Source organism: Gasterosteus aculeatus, chromosome 1 (genome assembly GCF_964276395.1).
Source record: "Gasterosteus aculeatus chromosome 1, fGasAcu3.hap1.1, whole genome shotgun sequence".
NCBI classification, from domain to species: Eukaryota; Metazoa; Chordata; class Actinopteri; order Perciformes; family Gasterosteidae; genus Gasterosteus; species Gasterosteus aculeatus.
Window position 1 is genome coordinate 23,271,439 of NC_135688.1, and position 19,183 is coordinate 23,290,621.

At 41.0% G+C, this 19,183-nt stretch overlaps 2 protein-coding genes across 4 annotated transcripts in view; both read right to left on the reverse strand.

Annotated features, from left to right (window-relative positions):
* pudp (pseudouridine 5'-phosphatase) overlaps nucleotides 1-19,183 on the reverse strand; it is a 229,112-nt gene that overhangs the window by 126,960 nt on the left and 82,969 nt on the right. The gene's annotated exons all lie outside the window — the stretch shown is intronic.
* nlgn4xa (neuroligin 4 X-linked a) overlaps nucleotides 1-19,183 on the reverse strand; it is a 92,018-nt gene that overhangs the window by 69,588 nt on the left and 3,247 nt on the right. The window contains exons 2-3 of one of the 3 annotated variants that reach the window (XM_040174397.2): nucleotides 12,894-13,619; nucleotides 2,270-2,329 (exon numbers count right to left, since the gene is read on the reverse strand). In XM_040174397.2, coding sequence (XP_040030331.1) covers nucleotides 2,270-2,329; nucleotides 12,894-13,344 — 511 coding nt within the window. In that variant the 5' untranslated portion in view covers nucleotides 13,345-13,619. 3 annotated transcript variants of the gene reach the window in all.

Here is a 19,183-nt window from a genome sequence, read left to right on the forward strand (position 1 = left end):
CATTGTGTACTTCAGAAAAAGCAAAGCTGGCACACACACACCCATCTCCATCAACGGGACGGAGGTTGAGCGTGTTGCTAGCTCCTGAGATGTCCACATCTCCGAGGACTTCTCTTGGACCCTCAACCCTCTATTCATGTAGGCCCACCAGCGCCTCTTCTTCCTGAGGAGACTAAAGAAGGCTCATCTGTCCCCTCAGATCCTGGTGAACTTCTACCGTTGCACCATCGAGAGCATCCTCATCAACTGCATCACGATGTGGTACAGCAGTTGCTGTGTTGCGGACTGGAAATCTCTCTAGAGGGTGGTGAAAACTGCCCATGCGCATCACTGCTACTGACTCCCCACCATCGAGACTGTCCAGCACAAAAAATGTCTGCGGAGGGCGCGCAGCATCGTGAAGGACAACTCTCACCCCAGCCATAGACGTTCTGGGAGGCGCTACAGCCCACCCTCCTACACCATTGTGCACTCACAACTCATGTTTGCACAACTATGCCACATTTGCACATCATGTCGTTCATTTGCACATCATGTCATTCATATTTACAATCTTGCTGCTTAATGTATATACTGCTCCATGTATATTTTATATCCCACATACCACACTCTGCACTTTACCGGCTCTCTTGCACTTTCTGGTAAGATGCTAAAGTGCATTTCTTTCTCTCATTACCTGTACTCTGTGCAATGACAATAAAGTTGAATCTAATCTAAAAAGAAATGGCATAGCAATGACAGTATAGTGTAGTGCAGTGTAGTTTCTCTGGAACCACTTTGTCCATCTGGGGAAAACCTGTGAGTGGTCTGAGGTGAAATATTAGTGTATATGTTACTGGTTAAGAAATAAATGAAGATGGCACATTTATATTGTCTGATTGTCCATTGTGTGGACAGTGGAAAGTTTTACTTTGATGCAGCGGAACAACTAATAGAGGTCATAGTACAGGCCTCACAGCATGTGGCAAAATCCTTAGCCTGACACCGAGATCTAAGACCTCAGAATGTGAGTGGCCGATTTGCACATTCAACGCCTTGTGTGAATCGTCAGAGCCTATTGGATCCTAATAGCGTTACGTGGAGAAGAGTGCCAGCTGCCAGACGCTCGACAGTAACGTTTGGCTTTGAAAATTCTGAAGGCAAATCAATGTCAAAATCTGAGAGAGCAAATGAGGTCCCGGTCGCAAGCAAAAGAGGGACTTTTGTTCGTGACTGTTTGATTTGCGTGCGCGCATTGACCATAAATCCCCCTCTAATCACCCTAACCTGCATGAAAGTCAGAGAGAGAGATCGTTTGTGCGATGCACAAGATGGCTGCTGGACATATTTCAGTCCACTGTTTCAAAAACAGTGGATTCAAGTGATATTTTTGTTGAAAACTGCAAAGGTAAAGAGCATTTATGATTGATATGATTCAGGTTAGGGTTAGGGTTAGTTAGTTAGTAGTTTGTTTTCCCATAACTTCAGGAAGGTTTTCTTGCCGCAATCGGCGTAGAACGTGCTAGCAATTTGAGCTATCGTTTTCGTTGCTAGCTGTTAGCTTCGACGATGGGTGTACAAATGCATGGCGGGGTGCACGCATGATAAGGAATGGAACTGCCCCCCCGCGCAAGACAAATTGTGCCCTTTAACTGAAATGTCTCCTCTTCACCTCCAGTCATTTGCAGTCCCCGCAGATTACCCAACAGTGCCGAGTGATAAACAACGCACTGGCAATTCTCCTGCGGAAGAGTGAGCTGTTAATAGAAGGAAGGAAAAATAAGCACGTTTGACTTTTGTTGTTTTCTTTCCGAGCCACCGAAGGACAGATTTCCACCGTCAGAACAACATGGATTAGTGATCATGCTTCACCAAGCAATTGAAGAAGAAAAGAAATATAGAAAAGGGAAGCAAAGGGACACGATCATACAAGACATTTTATATTCATCAGAAGATGGCGAAAGTGACATGCAGAGTTGATTTCAGATCACATTTGTACTGGAGCCGATGAGTGAGTTTCTGAGACCTCCTTCCTGTTTAGAGGTGCCCTCCCTTCTCAGACCAGACATCCGGTTTGCATGGCTCCAAATAGGAAAGAGGTTGATTCAAAAAGAAAAACAGCAGAGTGCACTCAGAAGCACTTCCATGGGAGTAAAAAGGTGAGAGTTAAAAGGAGAGAGGGGGGGGAAAGAAATTGGGCAAAAAAGAGGTCTGCAGGTTTGCTGTCATGCACTAGTATCAGGCTTTTATTTTGTCGGTCAAAAAGAGGAGGAAAAGATAGGAAAAATACCTTTATCCGCGCCACCATCATTATTGTTGAAATCTGCCCCTTGCGTGTTTGAGTTGGCCCCTGGTGTTGAGGAGAAAAGTAGAATAAGGGGAAAGATTTAAAAGGAAAAAAAAGAGAAAAAAAAAGAATTTCAGCCCCCAAAAAAGAAAATCACCTAAAAAGTTTATAGTAAAAGCTTCGGTGTGCTGTAGTAACAAATTGACAGTGAGTGGAGCAGGCTTCGACTCCGGTGTGCCTCCGACTAACGAGCAACACCGCAGCACCAGGCAGGGGGCCGAGGTCAGCTTAGATTGGGTCATGTCACTGTCAGTCACATCCAATGTCATTCATTCTCCTGGTCAGACGACTTTTGAATGACTACAACACGTCTTTCCAAATATGTATAGGAAGTTTATATAAAACATAAATGTAAAACCCAAAAATTTTGGTTTCTTTGTTGGTCTCTCCCCGGCGCCTAATGACATTCTAACGTATGTTCAGAAAGACCATACTTAAAGCTTATGCTTCTACTGCTGTTCACTTCTCACACATGTCTAGGCTCAACTTTGAGTCCCGGGGAAAAGTGATTGTGAAAATCCAAAGGATTTTAACATATTTAATTCTTGCAAGAGGTGAATAGTTCACAAAGTCAAAAATAGTTTGTGGGGCCTGAACACCAAAGAACTGAGATGAATATGAGGTATGGGTCAATCCCCTACATTCCAATGACAGGCCCATATACAGTATGGGTCAATCCTTTACATTACAATGCTGCCTTTTATGGTACTTGATTATCAGTAATCTTCTATCACACATGTTCACTCATTATTTCCTTGCTGTCATTGTTCAAAGCTGTCAATCGAACATCAGCTAGTCTTCTTTATCCAATAAGCACGATGGAACAATGATAGCCATCATTTTGCTGCCATCACACAGGTATCATTTTCTCTCTAACTTCAGTACGTTCATGATTACATTACCTTACAGGTCATTTAGCTGACTCATCCCTCCACCTCCCAATCTCTGCCCAATCTTCATCAGTTTATACTAATTTTATCAGCCAACACCACCACCAGTGTCTGTAATCCTGCAGACTTCTCTCCACTACAAATCTCCCTGATGATTTTATCATCACACATAATCTGTTAATAATTAACAATAATTATATTTCCATCTGACTTGTCTCTCCTGCTGAACAACTAATGTACTATTCTCTGGCATATGGTTTATAACTGTCTTGCCAAGAGTAACATGAGAAGACTGATTGTGTCAGAATCCTCAGTCTGTGCTGATTTATGAAGAAAAGATAATGAGTTTGCTTAGTTTTGCCTGCTGCTGTCTAAAAGATATCCACAAACAACATTTTATACACATTAAAACAGGAAAAGAGGCAGAAATATTAAAATCACTGTGTCAAAATGTGTTTATGCAGTTCCGTTTATGAATAAGCAGTTGCTGGTTGTCATCGTCCAATAACACTCTTTTAAAAAGTTGTTCAGGAACGCAGTCAAATAGTGGCAGTCATATCGTAGAAGGGAATAATTGACACAGTAAACATCTCAGCCGTCAGCGCAGTATGACAGGAACGACTCTCTGCACACTCACAAGAGCACAACATCAGACTCAGCCGGACAGGTTTGGTTTTGTGATGAACGGATTTTCATCCTTCGTGGTACTGCGTGTTCCCAACATCACATCACATTCGTATCTATGAGTGATGTGTCTCTCTCATCCGAGGTAAACATAAGAAAGCAGCTGACAGAGGAACAGAAAAACATTCAACACATAACATTTCAAAAACTGGGAAAAAATAAATCCATGCTATTTGAATGGAGAGATACCAGCAAAGGTATATTTCTTTCTATTCAAGCAAACTGATCATGTAACTTCCTCTGTAATCACAGCTTGTTGCAACATATCCAAAATGGACATAAAATTACTTTTATGTCTGATCTTTGGTGGAGAAGAGCAGAACGTTAAGGCAGAACGTTTTCTCAAAAATCGAAGAAAAACACGTCCGTGGACACTCACTGCCTCTGTGAAATCAAACAAATCCGTAGGCATTCCTGTAACACTGATCGTATTAAACATTAAGAATTCTGAAATCAATCAAATTGAAAAAAGAAAAACTTCCATCCAAGCTTAAGACACATTAGAGGGGGGTGAGTTATTGTGATGGACGGGAAGATCTCCCTGCCAGCTGGTGTCTGGCCAAATACAGAAGAACAGCAACAAACAAGCTGAGCAACAACATCCGTCACTCAACACAGTCCAGAATATCCCTAATTCAATCTCAACAAGAAAAAGACAACAATACACAACAGGTTCATTTGTTTTATAAAAGATCAAAGCTGTATGATCAGCTGACACCTATCCTGCTTTTACTTTTCATTGAAAGTAGAGAGGACAAAATTTGAAACAGCATATTTTATCCTCATATATGCACGATATTTACAAAAATATGAAATTGCAGCAGTAATTCCGAGACAGGCGACAACATAGGCCAAGGAAACGAGCAACAAGGATTTTTGCCACGAGGATTACACTTTTTTAGTTGAGTGAACACAAAATCATTACGTGCTACATATTAAGCAGCAATGCAATCTTACAGTTACTGGAAGAAACCAAAGATGATGTTGCATCTCAGACTCAGGGTTCACATTCCATTCCAGCAGTTGTTAAACTCCTCTCTATAGTACAATTATTGGCATCAGGGTCATTTCAAACAGTCATAGCATCAACAGAGGGAATATCGCAGTCTGCACTCAGCCGTATAACAGCACAAGTACTTAACGCTTTGCTACAGCGCACCAGTCAATACAGACATTTCTCCACCACTAACGCCCAAATAACACATTATCTTCGTTGTCACAGAATTTTTGTTTTTCGCTGTATTGACTTTTGCCGTTTCATGGTAGAACGAGAGAAGGAGGTCCGTTCACTTGCGGGTTTAAATGCTCGCAATGTGCAATATTGTGGGCGGACGCAGGCGCTGATTACCTGAAGAGCTGCAGGTTTTGTAAATTCAACATAAACTGAAGTGTCACAGCGAGCGCTCTCTGCACGTTTTCCGTGGCGCTGATGAAGCTACATTTGCAAATTACGTACATTAGGCCTGAGTTGCAACTATATCGGACATTTTCTATTACTTATTTTATATATTGTAATCTAATTGTTGTTATATTACACTACTGACCATCCTAGAAGAGGACGGAAATGGTTACGGCACCATCGACTCCTATTAAAGGAACAGGGTTGAGCATTTATGGTCATCTAATGGCAGAAATGGAATATGATAAGAGAATGTTATATTGAGTATATAATCACCTAAAAGCAGAATAGCTGTTTATTAGTTACCTGAAATAAGCTGTTCATATCTACACATGGAGAAGGTCTTCTTCTACAGAAGCCCAGAACGGAAGCATGCTAGATGGATTCTTTTTTGAAGGTCAAACTGGAGGTTAGTATCGCACTGGTGCCTCCGTTAATAGGCCAATAGGATTTTCAACTGCATTTGTTTTTTGGGGGGGGGGGGTAACCAGGCATGGTTTAAAAAGATAATCGTCACGTTGTGCGTCCACATGACCGTGAGCTACGATGGCGGAATACTCGGCGTTATAATGTTTTGTTATCTCATTTAGTCACTTGTTAGCAGCTACCTTTTTGAAGACTTTCAAGAGGGTTTATTCCTGACATATATACATCATATAACCAGCCTTAACCGGACACTGTCGTAGGCATCTCACCAAAAACATATTTAAAAAAACCTTTGACTTTGAGACAAGGAAACAGGAAGTGTTAAAAAGCTGTTTCATTTCTGGGCTTTAGGACACATTCTTGCACATCTCTATCACTGCAACTGCTGATTCCCTTTAAAATGAAGTGAGGTGTCTTATGAGGAAGAGCTTTGAAAAAAATAAAGGTCATGTTGCCCAATAGTCCTGGAGCTCTCACGCTTTTGTCTCACGCTTTTCAAAGTGTGTCTTCTCCCCGTGTCACCTCGCTCCACCTCCACAATGGGCTGTTCCCTGATCAACAAATTGTGGAGAATGGTTCTCAACAGGCACATTAGGTGGCATCACTGCCGGGATGGCAGAGTTCTTGCTCAATGCGGCGAGGGCAAGCTGCACAAACAAGGGCTAGTGCCATGTCAGTGCAAGTAGGCCGAGCGTGAACGTTCACATCTGCTCAGGCTGTTCACACACACACACACACACACACACACAGATCTCTGCAATAAACGATACTAGAATTCAGTGTATATACACAAAAAAATTAAATCAATGTTGTAAGCGTCGTTTTAGTATACAAACCCTGGCACCTTCTACATCCAGAGAATTTGAATGCTTGTTGTTGTAGTAAGTAGGTATTGGCATCACTAAAGGAGTATATGTTATTATGTGAAATACTGAACAATAAACGAACGATATCCCTATTATATATCAATTGTCCACAACCTCCGACATGTCACTCATGCTTAACACTGTTTGCTGTGACGCCAGCTACAGTCACTCAGTCCCACTGTACGTCTCGATAGCTGTGCACAGGTCACACATTATGGCTTCCATACAGTTTTTATTGACTGTGCCGCAATGAGGGGTGGTGGTAAAAGCTTTGGATCACTGGTACACGCCATTCACAAGTGACTTCAGAGTGGAATTGCTACCCGTGTTCAGTGAGAGCAACCACGCAGCAAGGAAGTATAATGCACATCCCGAGTGACGTTGCTCATTCTCTCTCTCTCTCCCTCTCTCTCTGTTGAGTACCTCACTTTGAGGTACTCAACATGAGATTTTTTACTTATTTAGCATCACACTGAATTGCACTGGTACTGATATCATTTTGGACAACATATTTTTTTGTTACTTTTATTGTTATTTTTAAGTAAAGATTTTTTTGTAAAGATTTGTTTCTGAAATATGTTGTATTAATAATGCAGATTATATTGCGTATTATTTCAAATAAGTACAGGAAACTGCAGAAAGTAAAGAAAAGGTTAACTTCATATATGGATGGTTTATGCAGTATAAACAGTTCATGTACTGTATAAGTAAAGTAATTCAACTGCCAAGAAGGAAAAAACATGAATTGAAAGAAAGGTGGATGAGTCCAGAATAAACAGTTTTTTGAAACAGTTTTTTAGAAAGGAAACTGAATTCCATAAAATTCCCCTCTAATACTGTATAAAAATGTACTTTTTTTGAGATTACTTTTTAGAGTCTAGAATACCTTGTATTCCTCCTAACTCCTGGGCTTTCTTGTAACATGTTGAAAATGAAAAACTGCAATAATGTCATGTCATGATAAGGGTTTGAAAAAAACAACACAAAACCCTGTCTGTATTGTTTGTACAATAAGTTGTGTGTATAACATGTCAGCCGAGATAAGATGACCGCTTAGGATATGAAATCTGTGTGACGTGTGTCCGGTGTCCAGAAGGCCACTCTGTGTCTCATGATGATCAGATGTATGTCTCAGGGTAAAGAACATGACAATCCTTGTACAATGAGATCATTGTGCGTGCGCAAAACCTCCCTGTTTATGATACCTTATCCAAGTGTATATATGTGGGCGCTGGGAAAGAAAACCTTTGACTTGTATGTGTGTCAACTCTGTCTCGTTTTTTCAAACACTAAATATCCTGTTTTGATTCTTCTAACATAAAACAACGCGTGTTTTATTGCCATAAAACATTTTATTGTTACAGTTGCTGCTGATCGATGCAGGTATCTAACTGCGCGAAGCATACGGAGAGGAGGCAAAACAATAATCAGACGGACTGTGGCCAATTCCAGCCCAGATGTGGGCTGTGGGCTACACGCAACGGTGCTGACTTTACACCCTACAAAATGACATAATCACAAGAGGCAAGTACATAACAGTGAACCGATGTGATTCACAAAATGCAGTCTCGGAGCCATTTCTTCTCTTGGCTTACTTCATTTTATCTCCTCCGTGCAAAGTGCTGCAAAGAGAATTTTAATCTAAGGGATAGCTCACTCCAATGCTGCACAAAAAGCTGAAAAATGTCTTTTAGTTGAGAGCTTGGAATAAATTATGGCTGCCGGGGAACCGTTAAGCTGTTGGTATATTGCCTGTGGTAGCCGTACGCAGGGAACAGGAATTTAACTTTGCATGGGCGCTCACATTTGAGCTGAGTGTTGAGCAGTAAAACCAAACTAATGGGAGAGACGTCAACGTTTAAAAAATAGAGGCGAGGCCGTACTTGGTGCATCCCACCGATAATGGACTCCCGAGGAAACGTCTGTGACTGCAGTTTGCGGCAACGGCAAAGGCTGATGAAGCCGCCCCGACTGACTCAAAACGCACTGGCACATGCACTCTACAAACAAGCTTCTTTGTCCTCTCCTTCCACACTTCATCTGTATCCTAACAGCCTCTTTCTCTTTCTATGCACACAAATGAAAAAAAGAGCTTGTGGACATTGCAGCCGCAGACATCCGGCACCTCGTCTGCTCGGCCAATGGATTCGGCTGGATATCTAAAAGGCTCTATTCGTTCCAGCGTGCTCGGTGGATTTCCACTCTCGACTTCAAATCAGATGACAAAGAATAGGCATCGCTTAATCTGTCAACCCACTTGAGGTGCGGTAAAACTATAAATCCCTCCCTGATCCTCGGCTTGCAGGATATTTTAACAGAACACTGCATTTTTGAAAAGGCCAACTCGGGGGATATAAAGATGATGGGCAGCGTGGGGAGCTGTAACTTGGATAGACATGTCACTCAGAATGTAAGATATATTAGTATCATTTTTCTCTGTTTCCCTTCACATGACTGGAAATGACGTGCTAGAAAATATTTAGTACAGTACATTATCTGCATCTGCTAAATATTGTTTTTATGTACCAAGCAGCAGATGTGGGACAAACCTTGTGACACCACTGGAGAATGTTCAGGTGCAGTCTGAAGCCACTGTGGTTCAAGTTCACGCCACCCGGTAACAAACACCGACTCCCACTGCTTCCAAGAATCCATTAAAAATAGCTTATAGATGTAGTGCTGCCTGACTTATTTTGTGCGTCACATCTCACAATGCTGCAATCTGGTAAAACCCTTTTGTACTCCTTTTGGGTAAAAGGATAAAGTCATAGTGGATGTGCTGACCAGCAGTATTTTTGGACATTTTTAATATTTGAAGACGTTTCCATGCAGCAGCAATAAACAGCAATTACATTTACTGTAATGTCAGTGCAGGGAAATTTTGTGAATAAAGCTGTTAGCACAACTTTGTGGTGATACCTTAGCGTTGTGGTGATACATAAAAACAAATACCCAACACAAAACTAATTGGTTAGATAGTTTTTAGTTGACAGTTCTTTAACAGAAGTACCCGTCCAGTCTTCTAAATGACTTTACTATTGCAGTGGGGTTAGTATTTCCTTCAAATAACTGGCCACCATGCAACTGGCAACGATTCTGAAAGTTCCCCTCTTGCTCCTGGTGTGTAAGACACTACATCAGTGCCTACCAGGGAAAACTCTGCTGCTTTGTTGACCCCTGGGAACAACTCAGCAGCGATTGGCTGAGGTAGCTGGGGAGAAACTGTAGATCCCAGTGGAAGGCAAGAAGGAGCACAGTGGGGAGTTCAAACAATGGGCAAAGAACTGGAGAGACAAGCCCCATCTCTTTTCCGTCACGGGGAATTTGAGATCTCTTGCTAACGAGCTGGATAAGCTAACGGCCCTGCTAAGGAGTCAGAGAGACTCCTGCGAGCTGTGTGTCACGGCTGCACAAGGATTTTCTGGACGCCACCAACACCGGGTAGGAAGAGAGCTATAAAAGGCAAATGGGGGTCTTGCCGTTGCTATTAACAACAGATTGTGAAACGCTACACATATTAGAGTCATGAAACACGTGGGTGGGAGATGGTCACTGGTTGACAGTGAGACATTCAGGTGTAATCATCTGGGGGCTCAGAGTATACATTCACTTTGGTTTGGAAAATGTTGTTGCAGCTAGGACTCTATCATGTTTCCCAAACAATGGCCCTGGTACTACAATGGCTAAATGAGCGAAACCTGTCTTGAAAGAGATTTGACACATCTCACACGATGAAGACTTGTAGGAGACTGAAATGTTCATATTGTGGTGAACTGTTGTCATTTACTTTTTACGTTTTCACAGTGGAAGTAGAAGCAGAAACAAAGCCGTATATGTCCTACAAACCTCAGTAAATGAGCTAGTATGTGAGAGTCTGTACAGCTAAAGTGCACTGACCATGAAGAAACCCTGTTATTCGCTACCATACTATACTATATTGAATATACCCTATAATTTAATATATATATAAAACAGGTACAAAAAGGACCCTTTCTTCTAATGCACATAGCACTGGTGTCCACCTGTTTATTGCGCCCTACTCAAGTACAATAACTTCTTTGGGAGACACTAAATCATTCAAGAGAAGCACAGGATCGTAAGATTATCCCTGGCCTGTGCTTTTTAATCTACATTGGAGCCAAGTGTTCAGCACAAATTTAGCTCGGAGCTGTTAAAGATCTCATGCCGACACATGCGCTGGCGTGCTTCACTGGTCCTTCCAGAGGCCGTCCACGCCGCCCCGCTGCCCCCGACCTCCAACCACTCCAGGTTACATCCTAACACACTTGGCTTGTTACACAACACGCATTGAGTCTTGCAGATGGGAGCCGCTGTTACAGGAGCCCCCCGGTGGGTTAAGTGCTCCCCAGTCGCTCCGAGTGCTCATTCAAACAGAAGAGTGCAAGAAACAAACTATTGTGGAGGAGCCTTCGGGCCGATAGCAATACAGAAACCTTCTGTTTGTCTTTTTTTAGGTGATTCTCACATCAGTCTTGCTTAGAAGGCGCTCTTCTCTGTCATAGTCCATAGCAGCGTAAACTGAAAGAGCTCTCAGTGCTTCAGCTGGGCTCTGCTCTGCATTTCCTCTCTCAGAAAACTCTACTGAGTAGATTGCAGGCAAAAGCAAGGGCTGTTCAGAGGGCTACCAGGTAACTAGTGCAGAAAGAATGTTTAATTTTGCCATTATGTTTATCACGATACATTACGAAAAAAGAGCTTTCATTGTAAAAAAAAAAAGTATTGGCATGTTTCATACAACATTTTATTTAATGAAGTTCATCCAGCACAGAAATTGAAAATGAAAAAAAAAATGCTTTTCTTTTCATTACTTTTTTGGTAAGTCAAATATATTTTATATTTTCTGTCTTCCTCCGCTGTGCTAGTGCTAATTAGTTATTAAATCAATATACGGAACGATTACTCCAAAAAACGAGCTCTACATCCCTCCCTTCTGATTTAGCTTTGCTTTTGTCTGAGGATGTACAGTATGTTTACCTGATTTACAGAGAAGCGGACGAATCCCACTTATTTTACCTCGACTCCATCAACAATTGCCTATAAAAAATAATTTATTTTAATCAAATCCATAACATACAATCAATTCTTATAATTAAGAATATTCAGCATAACCTTTTGGGAATAACTTCTTATAACCAGCTAATCAAAGCATAATAATGCAATCAGTCTTTAGTTACCTGGAAGTGCCCATCTGCTACAGAGCACAAAGCAGACTTCATTACATTTTGATCAGAGCCGGGAATCCACCACTGCTCCTGTCCCGGAATACTACAGTTTGTTTACTCCGGAGTGCTGTGAATTATCAGATCGTTAGCAGCTTTTTTGCTGACCAGCACAGAGAACACGTACGGCCTAACCGGCCTATACTGAAGGCTGGCCAGCGTTGTTGGTTTTATATGTAAAGTGATTTGTATGTGGTTTTATATTTATTTTAGTAAGGACTTTATGCTACCTCAACACCTCCATGTTTACCCGTTGACTAAATACATTAAGCAAAATTTCCTTTTAGGGTTCCTGTAACCTTTATTAAGCTATATTAAAGACTACTACTAAATTATGTTTTTAATCCACACATAAATAATACAACAACATGTATTACCTGTTAAGTATGCAATGATGAAATCCTGCAGTAACTCTACATGGCTTACAATAATTTATCGTATCACCTTTTTTCAGTTCTTCCCAGTAGTATAAAACAAAAAGTCCTGAAATTATAATTAATTTAAGTAACGCTAACTGAGCCGGCATAGGAAAGTGCTTGCATGGCTTTACCAATTCTGAATGATTAATACAATACAGTTCATAAACTGTAGTATTCAGCACGTTTTGAGCTAATAAGGTCTCTGGCTGCTGCAGCTATAGCAGTAGTGGAGGTGTTTGCTGCCGGTCAGATAGTTCTCACTGAATCTTGACTAAAAGGAATAAAGACCATGCTGCATGAACACTCATCACGCGTTAAATGTGTTTAATGTCACGTCTGTCTGTCGAGTAAAAAAGAAAGAGGCCAAAATAAATGCCTTAGGGATGGAGGGAGTTAAATAACATCTGATAGAAGAGAAGATATGACAAGCTGTGTTAGAATTACTTCAACATTTGTTTTAACATGAATCCAAAAAGGCTGCAATACCATTTAATTTCAGCCGAAAAACATCTGAGACCTTCAGCAAAATACATCCATAAAGTTCAGGGTAGACCGGCTCAGGGCAAGTGAGCAATACGATAAGGAACAACACAAAGACATACAGGTAAAAGACAGAAACAAGAGACCCAGTGGGTTGACCTACCGTCCTCCGTGGGGACGTAGATGTTGAGGTAAAGGCAGTCCTCGCTCTGTTCCTGCACATAGTTTACCACTGTATCCAAGTTGGCGGTGAACCACACAGGGAGCATATCATTCAGCAAAAAGCGGTCCTCTAAGAACTGAGGACACACGGGAGCAAACTGAGTAGCGTTCCTAATGCCCGGCCAAGACATGGGGGGCTCCGGCGGCTGAAACCTCCGCTCCCCCGTCGGGGCCAGTGCATACGGGATCCCCAAATACTGTTCCACTGGTCCCAAGATCTCATTTGGCAATGTAACCTTCACTCCCCGCAATTTTCCATAGTTAGTGGTGACCACTGGGTGCAGCTGGGATTGAACGGAGGCCAAGCAGATGGACGCCAGCCCCACCCACAGCAGAAGGTTGACCTTTGTCATGGAGCGACACATGCATGAAGGGCTTCTAGGCGCCGACATGCTACTGGTGGGATGAGCCTGATCCTGGCAGGGCGCGGTTATGGTCCACCCTCGGGTCCTCGGTGCCCCCGCCCCCACCTCCTGCCACTCCAACGAGATGCTTCCTGCTCTTCCTCAGGCCGCGAGCTGAATGGCCGAGGCCCAGTCGAACAGAGCAGCTTCCTCAGAACTCCCCATCCCGAGAGTCTGCATGGAAAACGGCGGCTGCTGTTAAAGGTCCAGAACAGGAGAGATCCTGGGATGACCTTCGGTCACCTGGGCTTCAGCTCGGTACCCTGAAAGACACAGAAAGAAGGCCAAGGCTTCAGTCCAACCATAATCCTAGATCGTTTTTAAGTAAACAAGGGCGTGAGGGACGGCAATGATGGCCGTTCCTGCAGTCCGCCCCCTATTTTTGCAAATATTGGATGGTTTGGGAGTGCTGATTTTTCTTTTTCATCTAGTGCTACCACATTACCACCTTTCAATTTCTCTGAATGTCTCAAACATTTTTGGATAAATTGCAATGAAACCTGATAATTCAAAGAGTTCCTTTGGACTCACCGCAGCAGACATCTGAGAATCTATTTTAAATGAATATCAGATATTCAAGGAAATTTTTTCATTCATTATTTTATTATAAAATAATTTTGGATGGTATACAAACAATATTCAATACACAATGTCAGTAGCGTGACAAACCAACTCATGAGCAACTAGCTTTTTTTCTTTCCTTTTTTTTTAACTTTAATTAAATCACATCTCCTCTCAGATCTTGACATCCCATTTATGAGTAAGCAGGTAGCGTAATTCCACAAGGTCTTGTGCTTGAACTTATTCTATTCACCATCTACATACCTACTTGAGGCAATATTATTAGAAATCAATAACCCATTGTTATGCAGTTTATACTCAATTATATTAATCAATCAAGCCAGTCAAAATTAACCAGTTACCGGCAAGGTTTTCTGAGGACACAAACGCCTAGGTGACCTCATACCTCCTGACGTTAAACTCAGACAAAACTGTGTACTTGAATTGTACTTGACATCTCTACATAAATGATTTCATGTCAAAGTTGCTGTACTGGTATTGCCATGGCTTTCACGACCAACATAAAACATGTTTCACTTATGTTTATTATAGATAACTTCCTCATACAGCCACCTACAATTATGTTTTTTTAGTGACATGACAAAAACCAAATATATCCTGTATCAAAATAATAATTAAAAGAAATACTCAATTCAGACTATATAACTGTAATTTCAGGCTTCTGCAATAAGTATTAAAACCATCTTAGTGTCTCCCACCTGACAGTAAGATGGTTCATTAGTTACCTTCTCACTTCACTTAAAGGTATGCCAAATTAATTATTAAATATCATGCTGACCACTAATTACCCACATCTTGATATGAAACATAAATGGAGAAGCTGTGTAAATAATGTATTCGAATTACCTTAAAAGAGTCAAAGTACATGCCAATCTTTGCAAGCAAGCTTTTTAAAGTTATCAGGTCCCCATTGCGGATTAGTGAAAGGCAACAGAAAGGGTTCGTACTGTTCCTAACTGCAGCTGAAAGAATCCGTTATGTTGTTTTAGAAATATAAGCTCAAACAGGAAATGCCTCTGCAATCACTTCTAAAAAAAACTGAAAACAGCGGCATGCACAACAGTGGAAACACAAGCTGGAGCCGGACGAGTTTTTTATTATGTGCCAGGGTGCCGAGGCAACGGAGCATTACCCTTCTGCATGGCCTCGACCGTCTTGTGCAGGTGCATGAACACACATTTATTTCTAGTTGCTACGTGGTAATAACGTATTAAAGCAGGGTTGATTTAAACATGTGCACAAACCCAAAACCCCGTGTTCACACTGCATTGCCCTTGACAACATGCGCAGCTTAAATGTACCATTTAAAAAAGTGACTTTATTGTCACACTATCGTTACACTTCACATGAGACATATTATCTGTGGAGGAAAATTTGAAAAATTTGAAAAATCAATTTCCCCCTGGCTCACTTAGTGCTAATAACACTGGCAAAATGCTCAAGGAAAGTGAACAAAAGGAATCCCAAAAGTAGCTGTCAATAAGTCCCTCAGCAATACCTGAGGGACTTATTGACAATGTTTCATTTATTATGGCCCAAATGGGAAACCAAAAGTCCTGTCTGGGTTCCTAAAAACACCCACAGGCGATATCCACTGTTTATAGTAAGCCACAAGTTGGCTGATTCCCTACAGCTATATTAACCCATAATAAAATGCTATTACAAAATTATGCAATATATATATATAAAATTATGAACATAAATTCACCAGCCACATTCTAAGAAAAGCCTACCGCAGAGTAAATATCCTCCATAAATCTGTAAGTTGCCAATATTTGTCCTCATGTTGCAAGATAAAACCTTGTTTTGACATGAATGAAAAATGATGGAAAACTGACAATTTAGCGCATTAATGATAATCAAAAGCACCCTTAAACCACACAATAGTTTGCTATTCTACCCTAGTCTTAGATCTAGCAGCTGTGTTTCCATGACAATAAATCAATAACCAGTCAACATGGCAAAAAGGGGGATAAGAAGTGTCTGTATAGCCAGCCTGATCTCCAAAACCTGTTCGGAAAAATGTATACGAAAATCTTGAACATACAAATTCGTAGTGATACATACAAAATACATACGGACTGCAACTGATGACGTCGCCCTATAGTGTGGATTGGGACCTGCGCCCCATATACACACTTTGTGAAGTCTAACGATGTAAAATAAAAACGTGTTATGATTGCATTTTTATCGAGAAATCAAGGTTAAATTGTAAGAATAGAATACTAACCCTAACCCCCTAAAAAAAGTCCAACATGGCAGAGAGACGTTCACTCAAGAATCCAACATGGTCCGCCATGTTTGTTCACTCAAGGGGCGTGGTTAACCTCCGGCAGTTCGTATGTATTGTATGTATGTTCAAGATTTTTGTATACATTTTTACGAACAGGTTTTGGAGATCATGTTGGTATAGCAAAAGAGAATGTATATTTTTAAACTTCTGTAAATGAACCCTTAAAAGTAGCGTTTGGGGGGGAAAGCTTCTCAGATGTTTGCTACGGTGAGTCCTGTCTGTGAAATCATCAGTAAAATGCCCTGAAATCTCTACTAGGATGGGTTCACAATACACAAACAGGCACTTTCTTTTAAGGCAAAAAGTAAGTAGTTATTACAGAGATGTTTTAATAATTATTATTACACAATCCCAGGAAGATTTGCCTGTACATTTAAAGATCACATATGAAGGTTGATCTATTCTATGCATTTTATAGTTTTACAATCTAATGGAGGGCGGCACGGTGGCGCGGTGGTTAGCACTGTCGCCTCACAGCAAGAAGGTCCTGGGTTCGATTCCGCCCAGTGGCCTTTCTGTGTGGAGTCTGCATGTTCTCCCCGTGTCTGCGTGGGTTCTCTCCGGGTTCTCCGGCTTCCTCCCACAGTCCAAAGACATGCTCTGGGGATCAGGTTAATTGGGGACTTTAAATTGCCCGTAGATGTGTGAATGTGGTTGTATGTCTCTGTGTAGCCCTGCGATTGGCTGGCGACCAATCCTGTCTATCGCCCGAAGTTGGCTGGGATGGACTCCAGCCCCCCCGCGACCCTGTGTGCAGGATAAGCGGTTTGACAATGGATGGATGGATGGAATCTAATGGATTAGATTTGAAATGCGTCAACGAGGAAACACTTCTAATGAGCCTGTCAACAAGACGCAGTGAGAGTCTCTGTGTGTGATGTGTCACAGCCCAGAGGACCCTTATTCAGATTAAAAAATCTTTTAAAAAATGCATTCAGTTGTATTGTTAGTAAATGCTTTAGGCTGTTTAGAAACTAGCAAATAATGTTTTGAGTGTAACACTTAACAATCTAATAACTATAAAAAATAAAGTTCTTCATTACATAAACTGAAACTGAGAAGTCATATAACAGTTTCTTCACAAACGAACGTGCATATCTTGAAGGATATTTCGTTCGGTCATTAGGTCACATAACACTGCTGCCTTAATCAAAAGTGTTGCATTGATTTTAGAGGTACTGACCTCAGAATTTCTAAAATCAATCATTTGAAGGCAACCACTCAACACATGTATTGAGGGATTCTTTGAGTGGAATCACTATTCTTCTCAAAGAATCCCTCAATATGAGTTTTCATGTATTGCTTCTGGTTTACAATTCAATAACAATTTTTTGCAGTTTTAAGCACAATTTTGTGCAGTCTTGTGTCAATCAAAATGCAAGGAAAGTATGGATTACTATTACTAACTATATGTGCTTTGCAGATAATAAACAGCAATTTTGAAATGCTTCAAACGTTTTGAATGCAAAACTGAACAGAAACCACAATTTCAAAAATAGAATGTTTGAGGATAAGAAAGAGAAAGTTGAGGCGCTGATGATAATAATGTTGTAATTATTTGAGTTTAACTGAGGCTAACTAATTTTCTTGAAAAGTATACACCAGAATACACCAAATATAAAAAGATAAATAGAACTTATTTGATTCGTTAAATAGCTGAATGTATTCTTACTGGATGCAAATAGAACTAGATTTTTAACCATCCAAATGTTATCGCATAAAGACATGATAGATAGACGAATCATTTTCATCGTTTTCTTTCGGTCTTTGAGTACAAACACAGGCTGTTCGTTACTGGCTTTTTACCTTACGTAACAAAGAAATTAACCAATATGTTGAGGATATCAGCGGCTGTGTTTGCATTCGCCTCACACGGCAGGACAGAAACACTGGAAAGGGCTCTGCTCAGGTTCATTCATTGTCCAGTTTGTATGCTGAAAATATGTTTGTGAGACAAACTGTCCTAGTGTTTGCAATAACGTGCCGTTCATTGGTAACCTCTTCTTCAGGCTGAATGCTGAGCGTGCTCTGGGGTTCTCCCTGGCAGATCGCTAATGTTGTTCTCACTCCTAATGATTACAGAGGATAAGTCTCATGAATGGCAATGAGGACGCTCTCTGTCATTTGCATTTCAATCATTATAAAAAGATCCTGTCAGAGGCACCCTTTCCTCAAAATGTCAGCGACACACAGGACCACCTCAGCACGACCGATAATTACCACATGTAAATATATATATGTATATGAATAATCCATATGTCCTGTGTTTTAGCCTTTTGAGGTGTTTTTTGACTGTGCTTGCGGACAATATTTACATTACATTACGTGTCATTTAGCTGGCGCTTTTATCCAAAGCGACCTTTTGAACCCGTGGTTTACATTTGCCCGGGGAGAATTTACAAAACCTACTCAAATTACTGGCAAGGAAACGTTTTTTAACGTGGCATCTTTGAAGTGTGTTTAAAACTGGGAGAGCCCAATATTCCAAAGGACAATTTGAGAGACTCTAATGATCTAAGGGATGTCTCATTGAACCGAAAAAATACCAAATGTACATAATAGCCCCGATGCAGAAGGTAAAATCGGGGCTTTACACATTAGGGTAAATCCTGCTGCTGCATGTTATTCATGTCGGAATTTTGGGCTCAGTGATTAAAAAAAGAAAATTCAAATAATACTGATGCAGTGTTTCCTCTATCAATATATTAGGCCTGAGTTCTGCCTCAAAAGCTGTAAAACTAGGGAAGACACGGACCTGGAAGCTTCTATTCAATAATCCAATAACGTAATGTAGTGAATAGGCCGGTTTGTGTGGCTGTGCAAATAGGTGGGATGTAAAACGCTTTTTTTTATGTCAACAACTGAATCGCCATGAATGTCTCTGGGGTCTGATCGCCCATAAGTGTGTTTGTGCAGTTATTTTACCGTTATTTAACTGTACACTGTCTTCTA